Source organism: Rhinopithecus roxellana, chromosome 5 (genome assembly GCF_007565055.1).
Source record: "Rhinopithecus roxellana isolate Shanxi Qingling chromosome 5, ASM756505v1, whole genome shotgun sequence".
Taxonomy (NCBI): Eukaryota; Metazoa; Chordata; class Mammalia; order Primates; family Cercopithecidae; genus Rhinopithecus; species Rhinopithecus roxellana.
This window is the reverse complement of record NC_044553.1, coordinates 41712657-41735903: the sequence shown is the minus strand read 5'-3', so window position 1 is coordinate 41735903 and position 23247 is coordinate 41712657. Positions and strand designations below refer to the sequence as shown.

General features: G+C 36.5%; 1 protein-coding gene across 2 annotated transcripts in view; it reads right to left on the bottom strand.

The window, feature by feature from the left end:
• Positions 1-23247, bottom strand: part of UNC13C (unc-13 homolog C) — a 701690-nt gene that overhangs the window by 90561 nt on the left and 587882 nt on the right. For both annotated transcript variants that reach the window (XM_030930702.1, XM_010352869.2), the window contains exons 25-26: positions 17005-17154; positions 1579-1702 (exon numbers count right to left, since the gene is read on the bottom strand). In XM_030930702.1, the coding sequence (XP_030786562.1) occupies positions 1579-1702; positions 17005-17154 (274 nt within the window). The remainder of the gene's footprint in view (positions 1-1578; positions 1703-17004; positions 17155-23247) is intronic.

The following is a 23247-nucleotide window of genomic DNA, read 5'->3' as shown; positions in this document are numbered from 1 at the left end:
AAAAAAACTAGCCGGGCGAGGTGGCAGGTGCCTGTAGTCCCAGCTACTCAGGAGGCTGAGGCAGGAGAATGTTGTGAACCTGGGAGGCGGAGCTTGCAGTAAGCTGAGATCATGCCACTGCACTCCAGCCTGGGTGAAAGAGCGAGACCCTGTGTCAAAAAAAAAAAATAAAATAAAATAAACAAACAAATAAACAAATAAATAAATAAGAAATGCAAAATAAACGAAACAACAGGACAGCAGAGTTCAATAGTGGGCTGAGACAATGCTCATGCAAGTGGAGCTACCAGCAGAGGGGGAAGGTAGCCTGCCATTGTGACAGTCACGCACGGTTCAGTTTTCCAGAGAGGGAGCCCATGTACAGTTACTCTCCTCTTTTTTCCTTTTTAAAACGGGTCTGTGAAGTAGCCAAAGTGAGAGCTTTTTTTTCTTTTTCTGCTGACGTTATAGTTTTTCTATTATATTCCAGAGTCTCTGACCTAGGGAAATTTATATATAAACCAACCCAACTTCCAGATTATACTGATATTCCTCTATTGAACAATTACATGAGGGCTAACTGGTGTTATGGAAATATATTATGTATTGAAGTAATATGTGTATGTGTGTGTGCATGTGTGTGTATTTATAAAAGTGACTTGGAACCTATATATATGTAGGCTATAAAATGATTAAACCACACATTCACGGCATTAAGCGAAACTAAAAGTAATTTATATTTTATCACTCACTGTCTGGCAGTAAATCAACAAAAACATATGCATATTTGCATCTTGGAACACTTTATAAGAAAATGTTTTCTAGGCATATGCTTTCACTGGATAAACATGGACTGAGTGTATATAACTAATGTATAATAATGCATATTTTATTTCCATTTATACTTACTCATTATTTGCATCAATTTATCTTCCTCAGTCACGGAGAAAAAATACATTACCCCATAACAGGTGCTTGTTAGTGTTATTTTTCCCTTGTTTGGCTTAGGATATGTGAACACATACCTGGCTCTGTGTATCCACTTGACCACTGTCTAACTTTGCAGCCAATTGATCTTTCTGGTTCTTTTCCTTTTTGTTTGTGCAATACAATCACATTCTTCAGATTCACTAAAAGGTGCCTCCTCTATTAACCTCCAAGTGGGGAGGTAAGAGATGAAAGCATAATTGAAAGGTAAAAAAAAAATCCAAATAACAGTGGTGTAACTATCTCCTTAAACTGTAAAATTTAAGAAGGAAGCACAGTGGATACATTGTATCTTAATTCTATTTTCTTGAGGTCAGTAAAATTAAATAAAAATTATATGTGTAAACCAGATAACACTATAAATAGAACTTTGATACATGTTTTAAGAGGTTAAGTTCTGACTGTCAAGCAACATGAAGTTTGACTGCTATTGCCACTATTTAAAATGGACTGGATAGGAAACTATAATTTGTATGATCATTGTTAAGAAACTGGATACCAAACACTTTTTCCCAAAAGGGATTTAATTAGTATTTCATCTGGATGAAAACCATTCACTTAAACCAAAAACAGATGGGTTAGTGGAAGCATAACTAAACTTTATATACTTACTGTTTGATCTGTCAGAGGAGGAAGAACGATTTGTTTTTCTATTTTATTGAGAACTAGCTTCCATAACTCTTTCAAAACTCGCTTTAGGACTGTTTTCTCACAGATTTTTGCTGAGAGACTTAATCTGAAAAAAAAAAAATATATATATATTCACTTTTAAATTTCATATCAAGGTATCAATTTAGGCCTTTACAATTTTCAAATGCTAAATTCCATTTACTAAATTATTATACAAAATGTATCATATCAAAAAACTATTTCATGATTCTGTACATTAGATAATTCTCTATATTTAATAGAAAATGAAATCAGCATACTTCTTTTCTTACATTGTTTTCTAAATCAATAGGCTTTGGAAAGAAAAATACCTCTTTTACCATTATACTTTAAATTCTAGGATACATGTGCAGAATGTGCAGGTTTGTTACCTAGGTATACACGTACTATGGTGGTTTGCTGTACCCATCAACCGGACATTTACATTAGGTATTTCTCTGAACGCTATCCCTCCCCCAGCCCTCCACCCTGCAACAGGCCCTGGTGTGTGGTGTTCCCCTCCCTGTGTCCATGGGTTCTCATTGTTCAACTCCCACGTATGAGTGAGAACATGCAATGTTTCATTTTCTGTTCCTGTGTTAGTTTGCTGAGAATGATGGTTTCCAGCTGCATCCATGTCCCTGCAAAGGACATGAACTCATCCCTTTTCGTGGCTGGATAGTATTCCATGGTATATAGGTGCCACATTTTCTTTACCCAGTCTATCATTAATGGGCATTTGGGTTGGTTCCAAGTCTTTGCTATTGTGAATATTGCTGCACTAAACAAACATGTGCATGTGTCTTTATAGTAGAATGATTTATAATCCCTTGGGTGTGTACTCAGTAATCGGATTGCTGAGTCAAATGGTGTTTCTAGTTCTAGATCCTTGAGGAATTGCCACACTCTTTTAAAATGTTTGAACTAATTTACATTCCCACCAACAGTGTAAAGCATTCCTATTTCTCCACATCCTCTCCAGCATCCATGGTTTCCTGACTTTTAGTGATTGCCGTTCTAGCTGGTGTGAGATGGTATCTCATTGTGGTTTTGATTTGATTTCTCTAATGACCAGTAATAATGAGCTTTTTTTCATATGTTCATTGGCCGCATAAATGTCTTCTTTTGCGAAGTGTCTGTTTATATCCTTTGTCCACTTTTTGATGTTTTTTTGGTTTGTTTTTTCTTGTAAATTTGTTTAAGTTCCTTGTAGATTCTGGATATTAGACCTTTGTCAGATGGATAGATTGCAAACTTTTCTCCCATTCTGTAGGTTGCCTGTTCACTCTGATGATAGCTTGTTTTGCTGTGCAGAAGCTCTTTAGTTCAACTAGATTCCATTTGTCAATTTTGGCATTTGTTGCCATTGCTTTTGGTGTTTCAGTCATGAAGTGTTTGCCCATGCCTATGTCCTGAATGATTTTTCAAAGGGAATGCTTCCAGCTTTTATCCATTCAGTATGATACTGGCTGTGGGTCTGTCATAAATAGCTCTTATTATTTTGAGATACGTTCCATCAATACCTATTTTATTGAGAGTTTTTAGCATGAAGGCATGTTGAATTTTACCAAAGGCCTTTTCTGCATCCGTTGAGATAATCATGGGTTTTCTTCTAGGGATTTTATGGTTTTAGGTCTTAGATTTAAATCCATCTTGAGTTAATTTTTGTATAAGGTGTAAGGAAGGGGTTCACTTTCAGTTTTGTGCATATGGCTAGCCAGTTTTCCCAACTCTATTTATTAAACAGGAAATCCTTTCCCCATTGCTTGTTTCTGTCAGGTTTGTCCAAGATCAGGTGGTTGTAGATGTGTGGCGTTATTTCTGAGGCCACTGTTCTGTTCCATTGGTCCAGATATCTGTTTTGGTACCAATACAATGCTGTTTTGGTTATGGTAGCCTTGTAGTATATTTTGAAGTCAGGTAGTGTGATGCCAGCAGCTTTGTTCTTTTTGCTTAGGATTGTCTTGGCTATATGGGCTCTTTTTTGATTCCATATGAAATTTAAAGTAGTTTTTTCTAATTCTGTGAAGAAAGTCAAAGTAGTTTGATGGGGATAGTATTGAATTGATAAATTACTTTAGGCAGTATAGCCATTTTCATGATATTGATTCTTCCTATCCATGAACATGAAATTTATTTCCATTTGTTTGTGTCCTCTCTTATTTCCTTGAGCAGTGTTTTGTAGTTCTCCTTGGAGAGGTCCTTCACTTCCCTTGTAAGTAGTATTCCTAGGTATTTTATTCTCTTTTGCAGCAATTGTGAATGGGAGTTCACTCATGATTTGGCTCTCTGTCTATTATTGGTGTATAGGAATGCTAGTGATTTTTGCACATTGATTTTGTATCCTGAGACTTTGCTCAAGTTGCCTATCAGCTTAAGGAGATTTTGGGCTGACATGATGGGGTTTTCCAAATATACAATCATGTCATCTGCAAACAGGGACAATTTGACTTCCTTTCTTCCTATCTGAATATCCTTTATTTCTTTCTCTTGCATGATTGCTTTGGCCAGAACTTCCAATACTGTGTTAAATAGGAGTGGTGAGAGAGGGCATCGTTGTCTTGTGCTGGTTTTCAAAGGGAATGCTTCTAGCTTTTGCCCATTCAGTAGGATATTGGCTGTGGGTTTGTCATAAATATCTCTTACTATTTTGAGATACATTCCATCAGTACCTATTTTATTGAAAAGTTTTAGCATGAAGGCATGCTGAATTATATCAAAGGAGTTTTCTGCATCCATTGAGATAACCATGTTTTTTTTTTTTTTTTTTTTTTTTTTTTTTTTTTGTCATTGGTTCTGTTTGTGTGATGTTTTACATTTATTGATTTGTGTATGTTGAACCAGCCTTGGATCCCAGGGTGAAGCTGACTTGATCATGGTAGATAAGCTTTTTGATGTGCTACTGGATTCAGTTTGCCAGTATTTTATTGAAGATTTTTGCATAAATCTTCATCAGGGATATTGGCCTGAAATTCTCTTTTTTGTTGTGTCTCTGCCAGGTTTTGGTATCAGGATGATGCTGGCCTCAAAAAATGAGTTAAGGATGAGTCCCTCTTTTTCTATTGTTTGGAATAGTTTCAGAAGGAATAGCACCAGCTCCTCTTTGTACCTCTGGTAGAATTCAGCTGTGAATCTGTCTGGTCCTGGGCTGTTTTTTGGTTGGTAGGTTATTAATTACTGCCTCCGTTTCAGAACTCGTTATTGGTTTATTCAGGGATTTGACTTCTCCCTGGTTTAGCCTTGGGAGGGTGTATGTGTCCAGTGATTTATCCATTTGTTCTAAATTTTCTAGTTTATTTCCGTAGAGGTGTTTATAGTATTCTCTGATGGTAGTTTGTATTTCTGTGGGATCAGTGGTGATATCCCCTTTATCATTTTTTATTGTGTCTATATGATTCTTCTCTCTTTTCTTCTTTATTAATCTGGCTAGCAGTCTATCTGTTTTGTTAATCTTTTCAAAAAACCAGCTCCTAGATTCATTGATTTTTTGAAGGGTTTTTCATGTCTCTATCTCCATCAGTTCTCCTCTGATCTTAGTTACTTCTTGTCTTCTCCTAGCTTTTGAATTTGTTTTCTCTTACTTCTCTAGTTCTTCTAATTTTGATGTTAGTGTGTTGATTTTAGATCTTTCCGTCTTTCTCCTGTGGGCATTTAGTGCTATAAATTTGCCACTCAACACTGCTTTAGCTGTGTCTCAGAGATTCTGGTATGTTGTGTCTTCATTAGTGAAGTATAAATAAAATCCTTTACAGACAAGCAAATGCTGAGAGATTTTGTCACCAGCAGGCCTGCCTTACAAGAGCTCCTAAAGGAAGCACTAAATGTGAAAAGGAAAAGCTGGTACCAGCCACTGCAAAAACACCAAATTCTAAAGACCATCGACACTATGAAGAAACTGCATCAACTAATGGGCAAAATAACCAGGTAGCATCATAGTGACAGGATCAAATTCACACATAACAATATTCATCTTAAATGTAAACAGGCTAAATACCCCAATTAAAAGACACAGATTGGTAAATTGGATAAAGAGTCAAGACCCATCAGTGTGCTGTATTCAGGAGACCCATCTCATGTGGTAAGACACACATGGGCTCAAAATAAAGGAATGTAGGAATATTTACCAAACAAATGGAAAGAAAAAAAAAAAACAGGGTTTGCAATCCTAGTCTCTGATAAAACAGAATTTAAACCAACAAAGATCAAAAGAGACAAAGAAGGGCATTACAAAATGGTAAAGGGATCAATGCAACAAGAAGAATCAACTATTCTAAATATATATGCACCCAATACAGGAGCACCCAGATTCATAAAGTTCTTAGAGACCTACTAAGAGACTTAAACTCCCACACCATAATAGTGGGAGACCTTAACACCCCACTGTCAATATTAGACAGACCAACGAGACAGAAAATTAACAAGGATATTCAGGACTTGAATTCAGCTCTGCACCAAGCAGACCTAATAGACTTCTACAGAATTCTCCACCCCATATCAACAGGAATATACATTCTTCTCAGCACCACATCACACTTATTCTAAAATTGACCACATAATTGGAAGTAAAATACTCCTCAGCAAATGCAAAAGAACAGAAATCGTAACAAAGAGTCTCTCAGACCACAGCACAATCAAATTAGAAATCAGGATTAAGAAACTCACTCAAAACCGCACAACTACATGGAAACTGAACAACCTGCTCCCGAATGACTCCTGGGTATATAACAAAATCAAGGCAGAAATAAATACATTCTTTGAAACCAATGAAAAATAACTTTTAAAGCACACCAAGTAAAATATCTTTAAAGGAAAATGATTCCTTTTATTCATATTTAATACTTATTAAACCTAGAGCAATTTCTGATATCAGTCACCAAGGTTTGCCATGACAGTTGAGAAAAGGACAACAGAACCCATATTTCTAACACACGTTACAGCAGCAGAAGGCAGACCATTCGCCATAGGGAGTCACTCTACCAAAGCACACGATTTTCACCCTCACCCCAATGTGTATTTAGTATATGCCCATGTTCATGGCCTAGGAACACCAAAGAAATACATTTTCAGCACTACTGGGCACTAGACCAACATATCAACATGGGAAAGGTGTATATAATTTCAATCAAGAATAAAAATTTACCAGTTTTAATAGGTGTAAGGTATTCCTTACAAATCCTTCTCATGGTGACGTAATGATGTAACAGTATCTAGCATTTGTATAATACCTATACAAGTTATTCTTTAGAAACTTCTATATATATTTCTCATTTACTATTATACCCATATTACAACTCAAAAACAGGCACAGAGAGGCTTGGGTACTTGTCCACGGAAGTGAAGCTAGTAAGTTAGATTCAAAGTTTGACTCTTTTCTTCTAAATCCAGCCTGTCTTCCAATGTCCCATACTGCCTCTGATGAATGTGCTTATGTAGGAAGTTGAGCCTGTGTATGAAGACACAGTGCTGCATAAATATCTATTAAATATACTATAATATAATAATACTATATTAAATATACTATGATACGACTCTGGCCTCTTTGAGTCTCTGAGTGAATTAAATCTGTTTCACAGAGAACCAAAGATGGGTCATGTATTTCAGGGCAGCCTCATTGACTCCCTATAATGCTACTCTGTATGCTTTTGGACTCAGAAATTATAACCTGGGCTCTAGTCATGATAGACAGATTTGGCTGTTTTAAATATTTAAGGATATACATAATTGTATTTATATAATTACAATGGATAACATTGAAAGGCATGTGAGAGGCACATGGAGAGATTTTCAAGACACATTTTTATGTTAAAGTATTTATCCTAACACTATGTATGTAACAGCCCAATATATAAAAATATATGAAAGCAAACTTCTCTGGATAAAGAAGAAGGTTGGGGACCCCTGAGACATGTATGTGGAACTCTAGCTCCTGTAATTTGAAAACTGTTTTCCAAGGGTACCATTTCTAGCTTGCTGGTGAGTATTTGGCATGGACATAGGGTAGAAAGCAGCAGATGTGTCATGGAAGAATAAAAAAGACTATCCACAGAGAAATTCCTGGTATGAGACACAATAACTCTGCCAATTTTGCTGCAGATGTACAGTTTCCACTTTCCAAAGATCCAAGTCTAAGAATTAATCTTGTGTTTATGGTCAGCTCACATACTTGGCATGCTGACTAATCCTACTTAGACTGGAACTAAAAGAATAGGAATAAAATCATTGTCACATGCGCAGCTCATTGTAGGATTTTTGCTAGTTGAAAATGCAGCTTACACCTCAATTTGTGAAGTGGTGAGGTCTTGGTGGAGAGAGTGTAACATAAAGAAGTAAGATGTTTTATTTAGAGAGGCTGCACAGGACAAAAAGAGCTTATACATTTATAATATAACATAATTTCTAAGGGAATTTTCTCAAACCACCTTGAAGACTTTCAATCCTCTATTGTTTATTTTAAATAATAGAAAATAAAGGCGAACTAGCAAATGCCTCTTTAATTCAGTCTGAATTAATCAACTTGATAATGTAAGCTGAAAAGCATATATTTCAAAACCTGAGCTATCTAGATTGGCTGAATACAAAACTAATTAATCAGACAATTTTCAAATGCCATGTGTACTGGCTGGCAATAAAGATTTCCTGTCATATAATCAATCGCATTTTCATGAAAATTTACCTAGCTGTTTTCCCTCCCCTTGGAATGCCTGTCCCTCATTTTCACATATCAAAACCTTATCCACCTTTAAATACCCAAACCAAATCAATTTTTTATTCATTCTTTGAAGTAGAAGTAAATATTGTACTCATTGTCACTTTACATCTTATGTTTATTTGTGTTCCTTTCTTACTTCTCCTCCTAATCTATTAGCTCCTTGAAAACACAATCAATATCTGGCTTTTAAGTATCTCCCCTATGCAGTGGCTTTTAAGTTATGCATTCTGAATTAGCCCTGAGGATTTCTGCAATTCTTCATGACATATTTCTTTCAAAATTTTAAAATATCTTTTACAAATACTTAAAGCTTATAGATTATTTCCTAATTTTATACATTATCTCTTTCCACCAATAATTAAACAATATGACATATATGATGGCATAATTTTCTACTTCTAATTATACTTAATAAGACTGAGTACAAATAAGAATCAAAATGTACTGAAAATAAGAGTCAACCCATTTTATCTATTAGCCCCATTTTATAGATGGTGAAATGGATTCAAAGTCACTCAGCTAATAGTTGGAAGTACCAAGATTATTCAAAATTTTCTGTTATATTCCACAACTTTGGTCACAGGACATAGAAAGCAAATAGTTTCTCTAATAATAAATAATACATCTCCAAACTACTGATTGGACTTCTAAAAAACAGAAGGCATTCCAGTGAGAGCTTGAAGCGAATTGGGATTGCTTGGGCCTGCTGTTCATCACCATCACATTCACAACCAATGCTCGTGTGTTTATAATGACCCATTTCTGTGTTGTCCACAGAAAAGAGTCATATGCTAAGATAAAAATGTCCAGAGAATGTATAGACAATTATGTTGTAAAAGTGAAAATCTACATTAACAAACTAAAGAAATGAGGAAAAGTATTTCTCCTCTCTTTTCTTTCTTTACTTCTTCCCTTTCCTCTCTCCTTTCTTCTGCACCGACTTCCCTATCTACATCCTATTATCTACTTACCTATATACCTATCTTCTAGATATTTCCCCACAGAGAACAAAATGTAAGGCTTTCTTTTCCTACTAAATATTGACATTAAATAGATAACAACATTAGACTTATTGATGTAGTAAGAAGGAAGCCAAATGTAATTGGAATTAAAGCAGAAGTCATAGTATACAGAAGAGATTCTTCCTGTGAGTTATTTCTTTTTTATCCTTACCTATTTAAATATTTTATAAGTATGACTGTGGGACAGTTTAGATGGAAAGAAAAAGAAATGCACTAAATAAGTTTAATTACCTGGAAGAGTATCCAACTTTTTTTTTCCTTTCCAACTCTTATTTAAATTCAGAGGGCACATGCGCAAATTTATTACCTGGGAAAACTGCATGCTATGGGTATTTGGTGTCCAGATTATTTCGACACCCAGGTAACAAGTATAGTACTCAATAGGTAGTTTTTGATTCTCGCCCTCCTCCTGCCCTCCAGTCTTAAGTAGGCTCTAGTGTCTACTATTCCCTATTTTGTGCCTATTTGTACTGAGTGTGTAGCTCTCACTTACAAATGAGAACATGCAGTATTTGGTTTTCTGTTCCCGTGCTAGTTTGCACAGGATAATGGCCTCCAGTTCCATGCATGTTGCTGCAAAGGTCATGATCTCATTCATTTTTATGGCTGTGTAGTATTCCATGATATATATGTACCACATTATCTTTATCCAGTCTCCCACTGATGGGCATTTAGGTTGATTCCTTGTCTTTGCTATTGTGAACAGTGCTGCAATGAACATATATATACATGCACGTGTCTTTATGGTAAAACAATTTATATTCTTTGGATATACGCCCAGTAATGGGATTGCTGGGTTGAATTGAGGTTCTGTTTTAAGTTCGCTGAGAACCCTCCAATCTGTTTTCCACTGTGGATTAATGAACACACATTCCTACCAGCAGTGTATAAGCATTCCCTTTTCTTCACAACCTCATCAGGATTTGTTATTTTTTAATTTTTTACTAATAGTCATTCTGACCAGTGTGAGATGGTATCTCACTGTGCTTTTGATTTTCATTTCTCCAATGATTAGTGATGTTGAGCATTTTTCTTTATGCTTGTCAGCTGCTTGTATGTCTTCTTTTGAGAAGTGTCTGCTCATATGCTTTGCTCATTTTTAATGTTTTTTTTTTTTTTTTTTTTTTGCTTGTTAATTTATTTAAGCTCCTTATAGAGTCTGGATATTAGAACATTGTCAAATGCATAGTTCGCAAACATTTTCTCCTATTCTGTAAGATGTCTGTTTACTCTGACAATAGTTTCTTTTGCTGTGTAGAAGCTCTTTAATTAGTCCTATTTTTTGTTTTTAGTTTTTCTTGCAATTGCTTTCTTTCTTCCTCATAAAAACCTTGTTTTTCCTCATAAAAACTTTGCCAGGGCCTATGTCCAGAATGGTTTTTCCTAGGTTTCTTCTAGGGTTTTATAGTGTTAGGTTTTACATTTAAGTCTTTAATCAACCTTGAGGTGATTTTTATAGCAGTGAAAGGAAAGGGTCCACTTTTAAGCTTCTGCATATGGCTAGCCAGTTATTCTAACACCATTTATTGACTAGGAAGTTCTTTCCCTTCCTGCTTGTTTTTGTTGACTTTGTTGAAGATCAGATGGTTGTAGGTGTGTGGCTTTATTTCCAGGTTCTCTAATCCATTTCATTGGTCTATGTGTCTGTTTCTGTACCAGTACCATGCTGTTTTGATTACTGTAGCTTTGTAGTATAGTTTGAGGTTGGGTCCTGTGATGCCTCTGGCTTTGTTCTTTTTGTTTAGGATTGCTTTGACTATTCAGACTTTTGTTGTTGTTGTTGTTCTAAATGAATTTTGAAATTATTTTTTTCTAATTCTGTGAAAAATATTGCTGATAGTTTGATAATAATAGGATTTAAACTGTAAATTGCTTTGGTAATATAGCCATTTTAACAATACTGATTCTATCCATGAACATGGAATATTTTTCCATTTGTTTGTGTAATCTCTGATTTCTTTCAGCAGTATTTTGTAATTCCTGTTCTAGAGAAATTTCAGTTCCCTCGTTAGCTGTATTTCTAGGGTTTTTCTTGTGTGTGTGTATGTGGCTATTGTGAATGGAACTGTGTTCTTGATTTGGCTCTTAGCTTGGATGCTATTGGTGTATAGAAATGCTACTGATTTTTGTATATTAATTTTGTATCCTGAAACTTTGCTAAAGTTGTTTATCAGATCTAGGATTTTTGGGCAGAGACTATAGTGTTTTCTATGTATATGATCACATCACATGTGAACAGAGATAGACTTTCTCTCTTCCTATTTGGATGCCTTTTATTTATTTCCCTTGCTTGATTGTTTGGTTAGGACTTCTAGTACTAAGTTGAATAGGAGTAGTGAGAGTGAGCATCCTTGTCTTGTTCTGGTTCTCGAGGGGAATGCTTCCAGCTTTTGCCCATTCAGTATGATATTGACTGTGGGTTTGTCATAAGTCGTTCTTATTATTTTGAAATCTGTTCCCTTAATGCCTAGTTTGTTTAGGGTTTTTAACATGAGAAAATGTTGAATTTTACTGAAAGCCTTTTCTGCATCTATTGAGATGATCATGTAACTTTTGTATTTAGTTGTTTTTATGTGGTGAATCCCATTTATTGATTTGCATCTGTTAAACCACCTTGCATTCTAGGAATAAATCCTACATGATAATCCTGAGATAGCTTTTTGATATGCTGCTGGATTTGATTTGCTAGTATTTTGCTGAGGATTTTTACATCTATGTTCATCAAGATACTGACCTGAAGTTTTCTCTTTTTTTGGTTGTGTCTTTGCCAGGTTTTAGTATTGGAATGATGCTGGCCTCATTGAATGAGTTATGGGGCAGTCCCTCCTCCTCAATTTTTGGAATAGTTTCAATACGATTGGTACTAACTCTTTTTTACACAACTCATAAAATTTGGCTGTGAATCCATCTCCTCCAGGGCCTTTTCTGGTTGATAGGCTTTTTATTACTGATTCCATTTCAGAACTCATTATTGGTCTGTTCAGGGTTTCAATTTCTTCCTGGTTCAATCTTGGTAGTTTGTATGTTTCTGGGAATTTATTCATTTCTTCTCGGTTTTCTAGTTTATGTGCATAGAAGTCTCTGTAATAGTCTCTGAGGGTTATCTGGATTTCTGCAGGGTCGGTGGTAATGCTCACTTTGTCATTTCTGATTGTGTTTATTTGAATCTTCTCACTTTTCCCCTTATTAGTGTAGCTAGTGGTCTACCAATCTTATTTATGCTTTCAAAAACCAAACTCTGTTTCATTGATCTTTTATATGGTTTCTCATCTCTCAATTTGATTCAGTTCAACTCTGATTATGGTGATTTTTCTTCTGCTGACTTTTGGGTTTGTTTACTCTTGTTTTCCTAGCTTCTCTAGCTTGTTAAATTGATAATTTCTTTTTTTTTATTATTATACTTTAAGTTCTAGGGTACATGTGCATAACGTGCAGGTTTGTTACATATGGATACTTGTGCCATGTTGGTGTGCTTCACCCATCAACTCGTCAGCACCCATCAATTCATCATTTATATCATGTATAACTCCCAATGCAATCCCTCTCCCCTCCCCCCTCCCCATGATAGGCGCCAGTGTGTGATGTTCCCCTTCCCGAGTCCAAGTGATCTCATTGTTCAGGTTCCCACCTATGAGTGAGAACATGCGGTGTTTGGTTTTCTCTTCTTGTGATAGTTTGCTAAGAATGATGGTTTCCAGCTGCATCCATGTCCCTACAAAGGACGCAAACTCATCCTTTTTTATGGCTGCATAGTATTCCATGGTGTATATGTGCCACATTTTCTTAATCCAGTCTGTCACAGATGGACATTTGGGTTGATTCCAAGTCTTTGCTATTGTGAATAGTGCCGCAATAAACATACGTGTGCATGTGTCTTTGTAGTAGAATAATTTATAATCCTTTGGGTATATACCCAGTAGTGGGATGGCTGGGTCATATGGTACATCTAGTTCTAGATCCTTGAGGAATTGCCATACTGTTTTCCATAATGGTTGAACTAGTTTACAATCCCACCAACAGTGTAAAAGTGTTCCTATTTCTCCACATCCTCTCCAACACCTGTTGTTTCCTGACTTTTGAATGATTGCCATTCTAACTGGTGTGAGATGGTATCTCTTTGTGGTTTTGATTTGCATTTCTCTGATGGCGAGTGATGATGAGCATTTTTTCATGTGTCTGTTGGCTGTATGAATGTCTTCTTTTGAGAAATGTCTGTTCATATCCTTTGCCCACTTTTTGATGGGGTTGTTTGTTTTTTTCTTGTATATTTGTTTGAGTTCTTTGTAGATTCTGGATATTAGCCCTTTGTCAGATGAGTAGATTGCAAAAATTTTCTCCCATTCTGTAGGTTGCCTGTTCACTCTGGTGGTAGTTTCTTTTGCTGTGCAGAAGCTCTTTAGTTTAATTAGATCCCATTTGTCAATTTTGGCTTTTGTTGCTGTTGCTTTTGGTGTTTTAGACATGAAGTCCTTGCCCATGCCTATGTCCTGAATGGTACTACCTAGATTTTCTTCTAGGGTTTTTATGGTATTAGGTCTAACATTTAAGTCTCTAATCCACCTTGAATTAATCTTCGTATAAGGAGTAAGGAAAGGATCCAGTTTCTAACTTTTTGATCCGGATGTTTAGCACTATACACTTTTTTCTTAACACTGTTTTAGCTATGTCCCAGAGATTCTGGTATGTTATTCCTTTTCTTTTAAAATTTTCAAAGGGTTACTTGATTTCTGTCTTAAATTCATTGTCAAAAGTCGTTCAGGAGCAGATTGCTTAATTTCCATGTAATTGTATAGTTTTGAGAGATCATCTTAGTATTAATTTCTAATTTTATTGCACTGTTGTTTGAGAGTGTGGTTGGTATGATTTCAAATTTTTTGAATTCGTTGACAATTGTTTTGTGGCTGATCATGTGACTGATTTTAGAGTACATGCCATGTGCAGATGAGGAGAATGTATATTCTGTTCATGTTGGGTTGAGTGTTCTGTAGATGTCTGTTAGGTCCTTTTGGTCAAGTGTAGAGTTTAGGTCCTGAACATCTGTGTTAGTTTTCTGCCTCAATGATCTGCCTCAGTGGGATAGTGATATCCCCCATTATTATTGTGTATTTATCTATGTTTTTTCATAGGTCTCTAAGAAATTGCTTTATAATCCGGATACTCCAGTATTAGGTGGATATATGTTTAGGATAGCTAAGTCTTGTTGAGTTGAACCCTTTATCATTATATAATGCTATTGGGTTTTTTTTGATCATTGTTTGTTTAAAGCCTCTTTTATCTGAAATTACAATAGCAACCCCTGCTCTTTTTTGTTTTCCATTTTTTTGGTAGATTTTTCTCCATCCCTTTACTTTGAGCCTATGGGTGTCATTGCTTGTGAGATGAGTCTCTTAAAGACAGCTTCCTGCCTTTTAAGTGGGGCATTTAGTCCATTTACATTCAAGGTTGATATTGCTATGTGCGATTTTATCCTGTCATTGTGTCTTTAGCTGGTTGTTACGCAGACTTGATTGTGCAGTTACTTTATAGTGTCTATAGTTGATGTACTTAAGTGTATTTTTGTGTTGGCAGGTATTGATCTTTCATTTTGATGTTTAGCACTGCCTTAGGGACATCTTGAGAGGCAGGTCTAGGGTAACAAATTTCCTTAGCATTTGCTTGTCTGAAAGGATATAATTTCTCCAATGCTTATGAAACTTAGTTTAGGGGGGTATGAAATACTTCTTTGGAATGTCTTTAAGAATGCTGAATATAGCCCCCCAATGTCTTCTGGCTTGTAGAGTTTCTGCTGAATGGTCTACCGTTAGCATAATGGGATCCCCTTTGTAGGTGACCTGCCCCCTCTCTCTAGCTGTCTTTAATATTTTTCTTTCATATTGACTTTGGAGAATCGGAGGACAGTGTGGTTATCTTGTATAGTATCTCCCAGGGGAGTACTAAGACTGCTGATTATATTAGGAAATTTTTCTAGTGAATTTTGCAGCTCCATCAGATCACTTTGATTCTTTCTTAAAATGGCTATTTTGTCTTTTAGCTCTTGTATCATTAGATTCCTTGGGTTCCTTGGATTGGCTTTTGACTTTCTCCTGAATTTTCATCTTTTTTCCCATCCAGATGCCAAATTCTGTATCTGTCATTTCAGTCACATCAGCCTGGTTAAGAACCATTGCTGGGGAGCTAGTGTAGTTGTTTGGAGGTAGTGAGACACTCTGGCTTTTTGAGTTGCCAGAGTTCTTATGCTGGTTCTTTCTCATCTGCATGGGCTAATGTTCCTTTAATCTTTGACGTTGCTGTTGTTTGAATAGCATTTTTTTGCTTTTATGTTCTTTCATGCCCTTGAGGCTTTGAGGATTTGACCTGTGGTATACATTGGGGTCAGTCAAAGTCAACTGGGTTCATTTCTGGAAGATTTCAGGGGGTCAAGGCTTAGGTTGGCATTCCTAGATTGCATGCTCTAACCCTGGGACCTGGTACAAGGCCCATTACTTTGTTTTCTTTCGCCTCAAGGGCAAGCACCTGCTGCACTGGGAGGGGGGCGAAGGTTTTCCGGTAACAACACTCTGATGGAGAGTGCTGGCCAAAGCGCTTTGTTGGGACAGTGGCTGATGACAGCAATGAGGTGGTGTCTACGTGTGCTGGTGGCAGCAGCAGCCCTGTGGGGTGACTATTGTCCTTGTCTTTAAAGAAAGACATTGTAATTTCTCTTTTATTTAAATCTTGGTCCTTTTGATATTAATTTGCCACAACAATAATAAATGAGATAACATATGTAAACTAACATATATGACACGGGTCCCTTGGGAGGCATTCAAAATTGTTATTCACTTATCTCTTCTACCTTCAGTTCTGGTTTTGAGTACCACTGTTTAAGAAATCATGTGTCTGGTTGCTTTAGAACAATGATTCCCAAATATGGACACATTACAAAATATAGGTGCTTTGACCCTGCCTCAAACGTACTAAATTAGAACTTCTAAGAGTAGGAACAGAACAAACACCTTAAAAACAAACAGAGCAACCAACCAAACTTTCTGGTTAAGAATTTGTCTTAGTCAGTCATAACAGCCTGTATTCCCATGCACTCCCACCACCATTATACTGTAATCTCCATGGTATCAGCGACTTCGGCTTTCTTTTTCATCACTGTCCAGTGCGTAGAATATGGTTTGATATAGGTGAGCACTCAATAAATCATTATTGCAGGTTGGGTCAGGCAGCTATCTGCTTGCCTCTGAGCTAAGTTAATTCCAGTCACATCTGTGATATTCTTTTTTTCATCAGGTTTCTGACATGAAATCAGATATTCTGGACTCAGCTCAGTCTTTCTCTCTGTCCAGGAGGATTGAAAACAATATGTTATCCAAGGAGCATGAAACTCTAAATCTGTCTCTGCCTCAGAACAGCAACCTCCTTAGTTATAAAACTTATTTCCTCTCTTTTTTTCCTTTCTTGTACAAAGTTACTCCTATTTTATTTTTATGTAGTAATCAATTAAAGGTATGTTGCTTTTTAATGAATTTATTTATTTATTTTTGAATTCATTTATTTCTATAGAAAGACTTTTACTGCTGCCTTACACAGAGGAAATCAATATTTTTCTTAAAGCCTTACAAGTCAAATTTAGGGCAATAAGTAAAGAGGAAACTGGGCAAAAAAACTTACGTTTTGTCCAAAAAATCCATGAGAGGTCTTAACACAATCTCTGCATCCATTGCTGCACTGTTCTTATTAGATGTGGTGTTTCCATTTGCTCTCATTTGATTTAGTTCGAAACTCATCTGTTTTATACACTCTTCAATTATAACCTGGAAACTAAAAATAAAGAATATAAATTCTAGAATATAAGAACACATTTTGCCTGATCCTGTTTCAATGTCACCCTAGGATTCTAATCTGTTTCAACTGGTGTGAATTCCCCTGCTCGTGAGTTTTCAAATTCATTGTTTAACGGCGAAAATTTTTGTTGCAATGAAACCTTATGTGTAATACTAATAAGTAAGGCAGATAAAAGTACTGTTCTGGCCGGGCGCGGTGGCTCAAGCCTGTAATCCCAGCACTTTGGGAGGCCGAGACGGGCGGATCACAAGGTCAGGAGATCAAGACCATCCTGGCTAACACGGTGAAACCCGGTCTCTACTAAAAAATACAAAAAAAAAAAAGTACTGTTCTTCAGGTTGAATTAATTTGAGTGGAGGTTCATTCAGTCCCCACATCTGATAGCCACAGTTGAGAGGTTCCTCTGAGCATGGTTTGGGAAAACGACTGCTCTAGAAAGACTCTTGCAGTATTTGGTTTTCTGTTTATATGTTAGTTTGCTAGTGATAATGGCCCCCAACTCCATCCATGTGCCTGCAAAGGACATGGTGTTGTTCCTTTTTATGGCTGAATAGTATTTCATGGTGTATATGCGCCATATTGCTTTACCCAGTTAGGTTGATTCCATACTTTGCTGTTGTGAATAGTGTTGCAATGAGCATATGCCTGCATGTGCCTTTATGGTAGAATGATTTATATTCCTTTCAGTATATAGCCAGTAATGGGATTGCTGGGTCGAATGGTATTTCTGTCTTTAGGTCTTTGAGGAATTGCCACACTGTCTTCCACAATGGAGCTAAATGATGAGAACACATGGACACATGGAGGGGAACAACTCACAGTGGGGTCCATTGGAGGGTAGAGGGTGGGAAGGGGGACAGGATCAGGAAAAACAACTAACGGGTAGTAGGCTTAATACATGGATGATGTGTTATAATCTGTATAACAAACCCCTGTGATACAAGTTTACCTATGTAACAAACCTGCACATATACCCCTGAACATAAAAGTTAAAAGAAAAATTATGTACTGCCACTGCCACCATATAAATCAACCATATGCTTAAAAGCATTGTGCTAAGTGAAGAAGCCAGTCACAAAATACCACATATGACTCAATTTATATAAAATATCCAGAATAGGCAAATCCATAGAGACAGAAAGGAGATTAGTGGTTTCCTAGGGCTGGAAAGGAGAGTGGAATGGGATTTATTGCTAATGGGCATGGGGTTTCTTTTTTGTGGTGATATCAGTGTTCTAAAGTTAGATTTTGGTGAGAGTTGCACAAGTCTGTGAATATACTAGAAACCACTAACCTACATATTTTAAATGGGAGAATTTTATGGTATGTGAATTATATTTCAATAAAGTTTGTTGTTAAAAAATAAAAAAGAAACACTCTTGGCTTCTGGATACACCTTCTTCATTTGGATACTGTGACTCCACACCTTCTTGGCTTTCCTCTGATCTCACTGGCTGCTCCTTCTCAACCGCCTGACCTCTAACCATTGGAGTAAAGTTGCCGTATTTATCAAATGAAAGCACTGGACACCAAGTTAAATTTGAATTTCAGATAGTGAATGTTTTAGTACAAACATGGTCACGTAATATTTGTAACACAATTATACTAAAAGTTATTCCTTATGTATCTAAAATTCAAGTTTAACGGAGGGTATTCTGTATTTTATTTGGAAATCCTACACAGTGATCCTCTGGGCTTGATCCTTGGACCACTTCGCTTCTCCATCAACAATCCCTTTCTTGGCAATCACATCTAGTCCCATGTTCCATAGCATCTATATACTGGTGGGCCCCAAATTCACATCTGCAGACCTGACTTCTAACGCAGACTCCAGACTATTTTATCTAACTGCCCATGCAATCTTTCCACTTCAAAGTCTGATGAGTTTCTCATACTCAACACCCAACCTATCAGCAAAATGTATCCTAAATCTGAGGATTTATTATTACTTCCGAAAACGCCGCTATAGATCCCTTTACCATCCTCCCACTTGAACCTGTGCAATAATTTCCTAAATTGTCTCTGTTCAACCCCCTACAGACAGCCTTTTAAAATAAAAACCAGATCGTGTTTCTCCTTTGCTAAAAATCTTCAATAGCTTCCAACTCCACTTAGAAAAACTCTAGATGTATTTGACAGACTGAAAGCCCAGCATAATCTGGTGCTGGCAGTCTCACTGATCTCATTTCTTGCCACTCTTCCTTCTGTTTCATTGCAGTCCAGCCACAATAGACTTCCTGGTGTTCTTAGAATTCTCTGAGGACACTCTTATCTCATGGCCACTGTTACATTCTCTCTGCCATGGAAGGAAATTCTCATAGCTCTCTTGGTCCCTGGTTTATTTCAGGCATATACCAAATACCACTTCAGAGAAATCTTCCTTGTTCACTCAAGCTGAAATGGCATTCCTATCAATCTCTGTTCCCTTATTGTTCTTTTTTTTCTCAATGGCATTCTTCATTATATGACACACTGCATAATTTATTTGCTTATTGCCTGTGTCCCTCCCTAGAATGTTAGTCCCATGAGAGCAGGAATTTTGTTTTGTTCAGGGCTGCATGCCCATACCATGGCACAGGATGACATGCTTAGCACAAAGAGGTTGTGCAAGAAATATTGGGACAATAGTGAAAACTGCTGCATGATATACTTGAAATTTGCTAAGAGGACAGATCTTAAATTAATGTTCTCAGCACACACACATGCACACACAAAAACACACAAATGACAACTCCATGGAGGTAATAGATACGTTAATTATCTGGAATGTGGTGACCATTTTATAATGGATATGTGTATCAAAACAAAGTTGTATACCTTAAATATACATAATTTTTATATGGTAATGATATCTCAATAAAGCTATTAAAAAGAAATATGGCTTGAATGCATTAATGGACCATCTCCTTCCACCTACCTCTATTTCCTCATCCACTCAGAATTTAAATGTCGCGAAGAGTAATACTTTGTATTACTTTTTCATTCTGTATATCCCCTACACCAGTTTCGATGGTTCTTTCCTAAGTAAGCAGTGGCAAGTAGTAGGATTTTCAAATCTTAGAGACTCTTAGCCTCACCACCATTTCTTTATATTGTCTGCTATTTTCATGTTTCCAACAATAGGAGTAATGATAACACATGTGGTGGGCAGGCAAGAAAAACCTACTTAGGAAAACGAAGATCAATGAAAGCTTGGAAAATGGTCAAATCATTGGAATGGTAATGAGGAGAAGGAGGGAATTCATTTTAGTATTGCAGTCAACTCAATCCCATTCCTCTCCTCCTCCACACACAATGATTATGTAGTTAGTATTTGAGAAGTATCCAAATGCATAAATTCCTCAGATTTTAAATAGAAGTTTAGGAATGTTCACCATATAATGCTTTTATTAAATAAAATATAGATGTTTATTTATTCATGCATGTATTCTACATATTTCCATGCTTAATATGGAAAAATTTTAACAAATGTTAAATTATCACAACTTGGGTTTTTTTCTTGATTCTGGGCCTTTAATAGCAGGGTTATACATATGTTTATTCATAATTTTGTGTACATATTCAAGGACTAATTCCACTTCTACCATCATGTTTGATCTGTCTCCATTTTTGGCTCCTGCATTCTTGGATTTCTTTACTGTCGACGACACCATTCTTTCCCCTCTGGACTTGGCATTTACATTTGGTTCCTTGATCCTTGCATCTCAGCTGGCCCCTTTGAATTTGGCTCATTTCTTGGCTCTCTGCATATTTATCTGCTTTAAAGGAACATTCTCTTCCAAGCTGTCATCCAAGAGAGTCTAAATCCTTCATTATTTCACTTTTATCTGGCTGAAGGTGCCTTTGAACTTTGGTCAGGTAGAGGGTGCAAGAGATGGTGGGGAAAATGAGGAAGGGGATGTTGTTTGTGGTGGAGTGTGTATTGAATCAAAGTAAAGGTAGCAGATACTTGAGGCAATTGAAAAGGAAGGTAAATCACGTTGAAAATATTTTGAACTAGTTGATTTACCACTGGGTCATCAATGACCATGCTGGCTGTAGTAAAAATCACCTTTAAAATGACTACTTTCTTTTGCACTGATTTTCAAATCAGTGCATTAGGGTGGGGAGATAGACTGATTTTGCAGTGATTTTCTTTTGCACTGATTTTCAAATTAGAGCATTGGGGTAGGGGGATAGACTGGACAAGAGGTGTGATATTTATGTTCCTATTATGTAAAAAATCAGTTTTCTAAACAGAACCATATTGTAAACTCTAATGAGAAGCCAGCTCTGGGTGTGGTACCAGGCATATAGAAGAATGTTCTCGAAGGTATAATGGACAATAGCATTCTACTTTTGCATTAATCTAAGTGAAGCCAGTACTTGCACTTTACCTTTTTGTCTCTATCAATTTTTGGTAAATTCACCTAAAAAGTATTTTCTTTTTCTATTTTTTTTTTTTTTTTTGGTAAAAAAAAGTCTATATTAACTGGCTTAAATAAAAGTAGTGCCAGTAAATAATTACAGACTTTGTGAGCACCCAAGGAGCCACATACTCACAGAATAATGCCTATGAAATATTCCTGAATTTTTTTGTTTACTTAATCTAGCCAGCCTCTGGTACTAAAGGTGTTGGTTAAGAAGAAAAAAAAAAGGAGCAAACCAAAAACCAAACTGCAAAACATGTGTAAGCAGAAACCCTAGTGGCACACCCTTTGAAAATGTTAAGACCGTCTTTAAGTTATTATTGAGGTTATACAACTTAGTCTCAGTTCCCAGGTAGGTGCCCTGCGAGCATGTCAGGAATCCACAAATGTGTGGTTTGGCTCAGCTCTGACTTTACAGCAAAGACATCCTAACAGCTACATATAGTAGAATTATTTAATTATGAGTTTTAATAACATAAAATCAAGTGGATTTTTACAATTAGTTATACACTTAATTCTAAAACTCTACACTGCCAGTTTAGACCTTAAGAGGAGTAGGTTTAGACTAAAATTATGCATTTTGACTTGACAGCATGATCACATTGATTACTGGAGACTTTTCTACCCTGAGAGTATAATACAGACTTGATTGGTAGTATGAGGAATAAAGCCATAGCAACATAGCAACAAGGATATAATAATTACACTTTTTATAAGGAAAGTGTGACATGTGGCCCATTTATTCCAATAGTCCTAATAAACCCTAACTGAACAAAGTACTAAATTCTTTCCTATATTTAAAAAAATCAAGAATAAATGGATTCTGGGTAGCCGCAGGTTTTACTATTTAGGTTAAAAGAGCTGACTTCATACAAATAAAGTTCTTCAAGTGTCCTCCAAAGGACACTACTCCTTCTGTCATAACTGTGGTTTATCCAGGTATCTTTCAAATCAGAAAATGTATTCTAGCCTTTATAACCTGAATATTCCACCTCCCCAAACAAAACAAAACAAAAAGCACTTATCCTCAGAATGATTTAGGTATTTTACAGAAAATAATGTAATTATATTTTACTTATATTCTAGTTTCTACTCTGTTTAGCCATTTTATTTTCCATAAAGTTCTGAACAACTCGAGCTATTCCTGACCTCTTTTTTTTCTCCCCCTAACTTTGCTAAATAATCTCTAATGTTGCCTCCGTGGCTGAAGGCAACAGTCTTTCTGCTAACCACATGTTAATTTGCAACTGGAACAAAGAGAGGCAGCCTGAAGTGACTCAGCAGAGGCCTCTTCATCTCTCAGTGTCACCCCAAGTCAGAGTCAATGAACCCCACATCTCTGGAACAATCTATGTCTTTCCAATTTCAGGTAAACAGAACCTTGAAATTGCTGACTAACATCCAGATGAAATAGACAGGATCATAGAGTCAGCTAACAACACTGCAGTGGCAGGGTGACTACCCTCGGCTCAACACAGCAAGGCTGCTCTGGCTCAGCAGTTCAGCCCTGCAGGTGAGTTCCATGAAGACAAGGCCACCTTGCTTAAGGAAGTTACGGACACACCTCTGATGATGAAGAGAAGTCTAAGTGGGAGATTATTCTTCACTCTGCGTTATTCCTACATCTAAGAAGAAAAATATTATGCTTTCAGACTCTTTT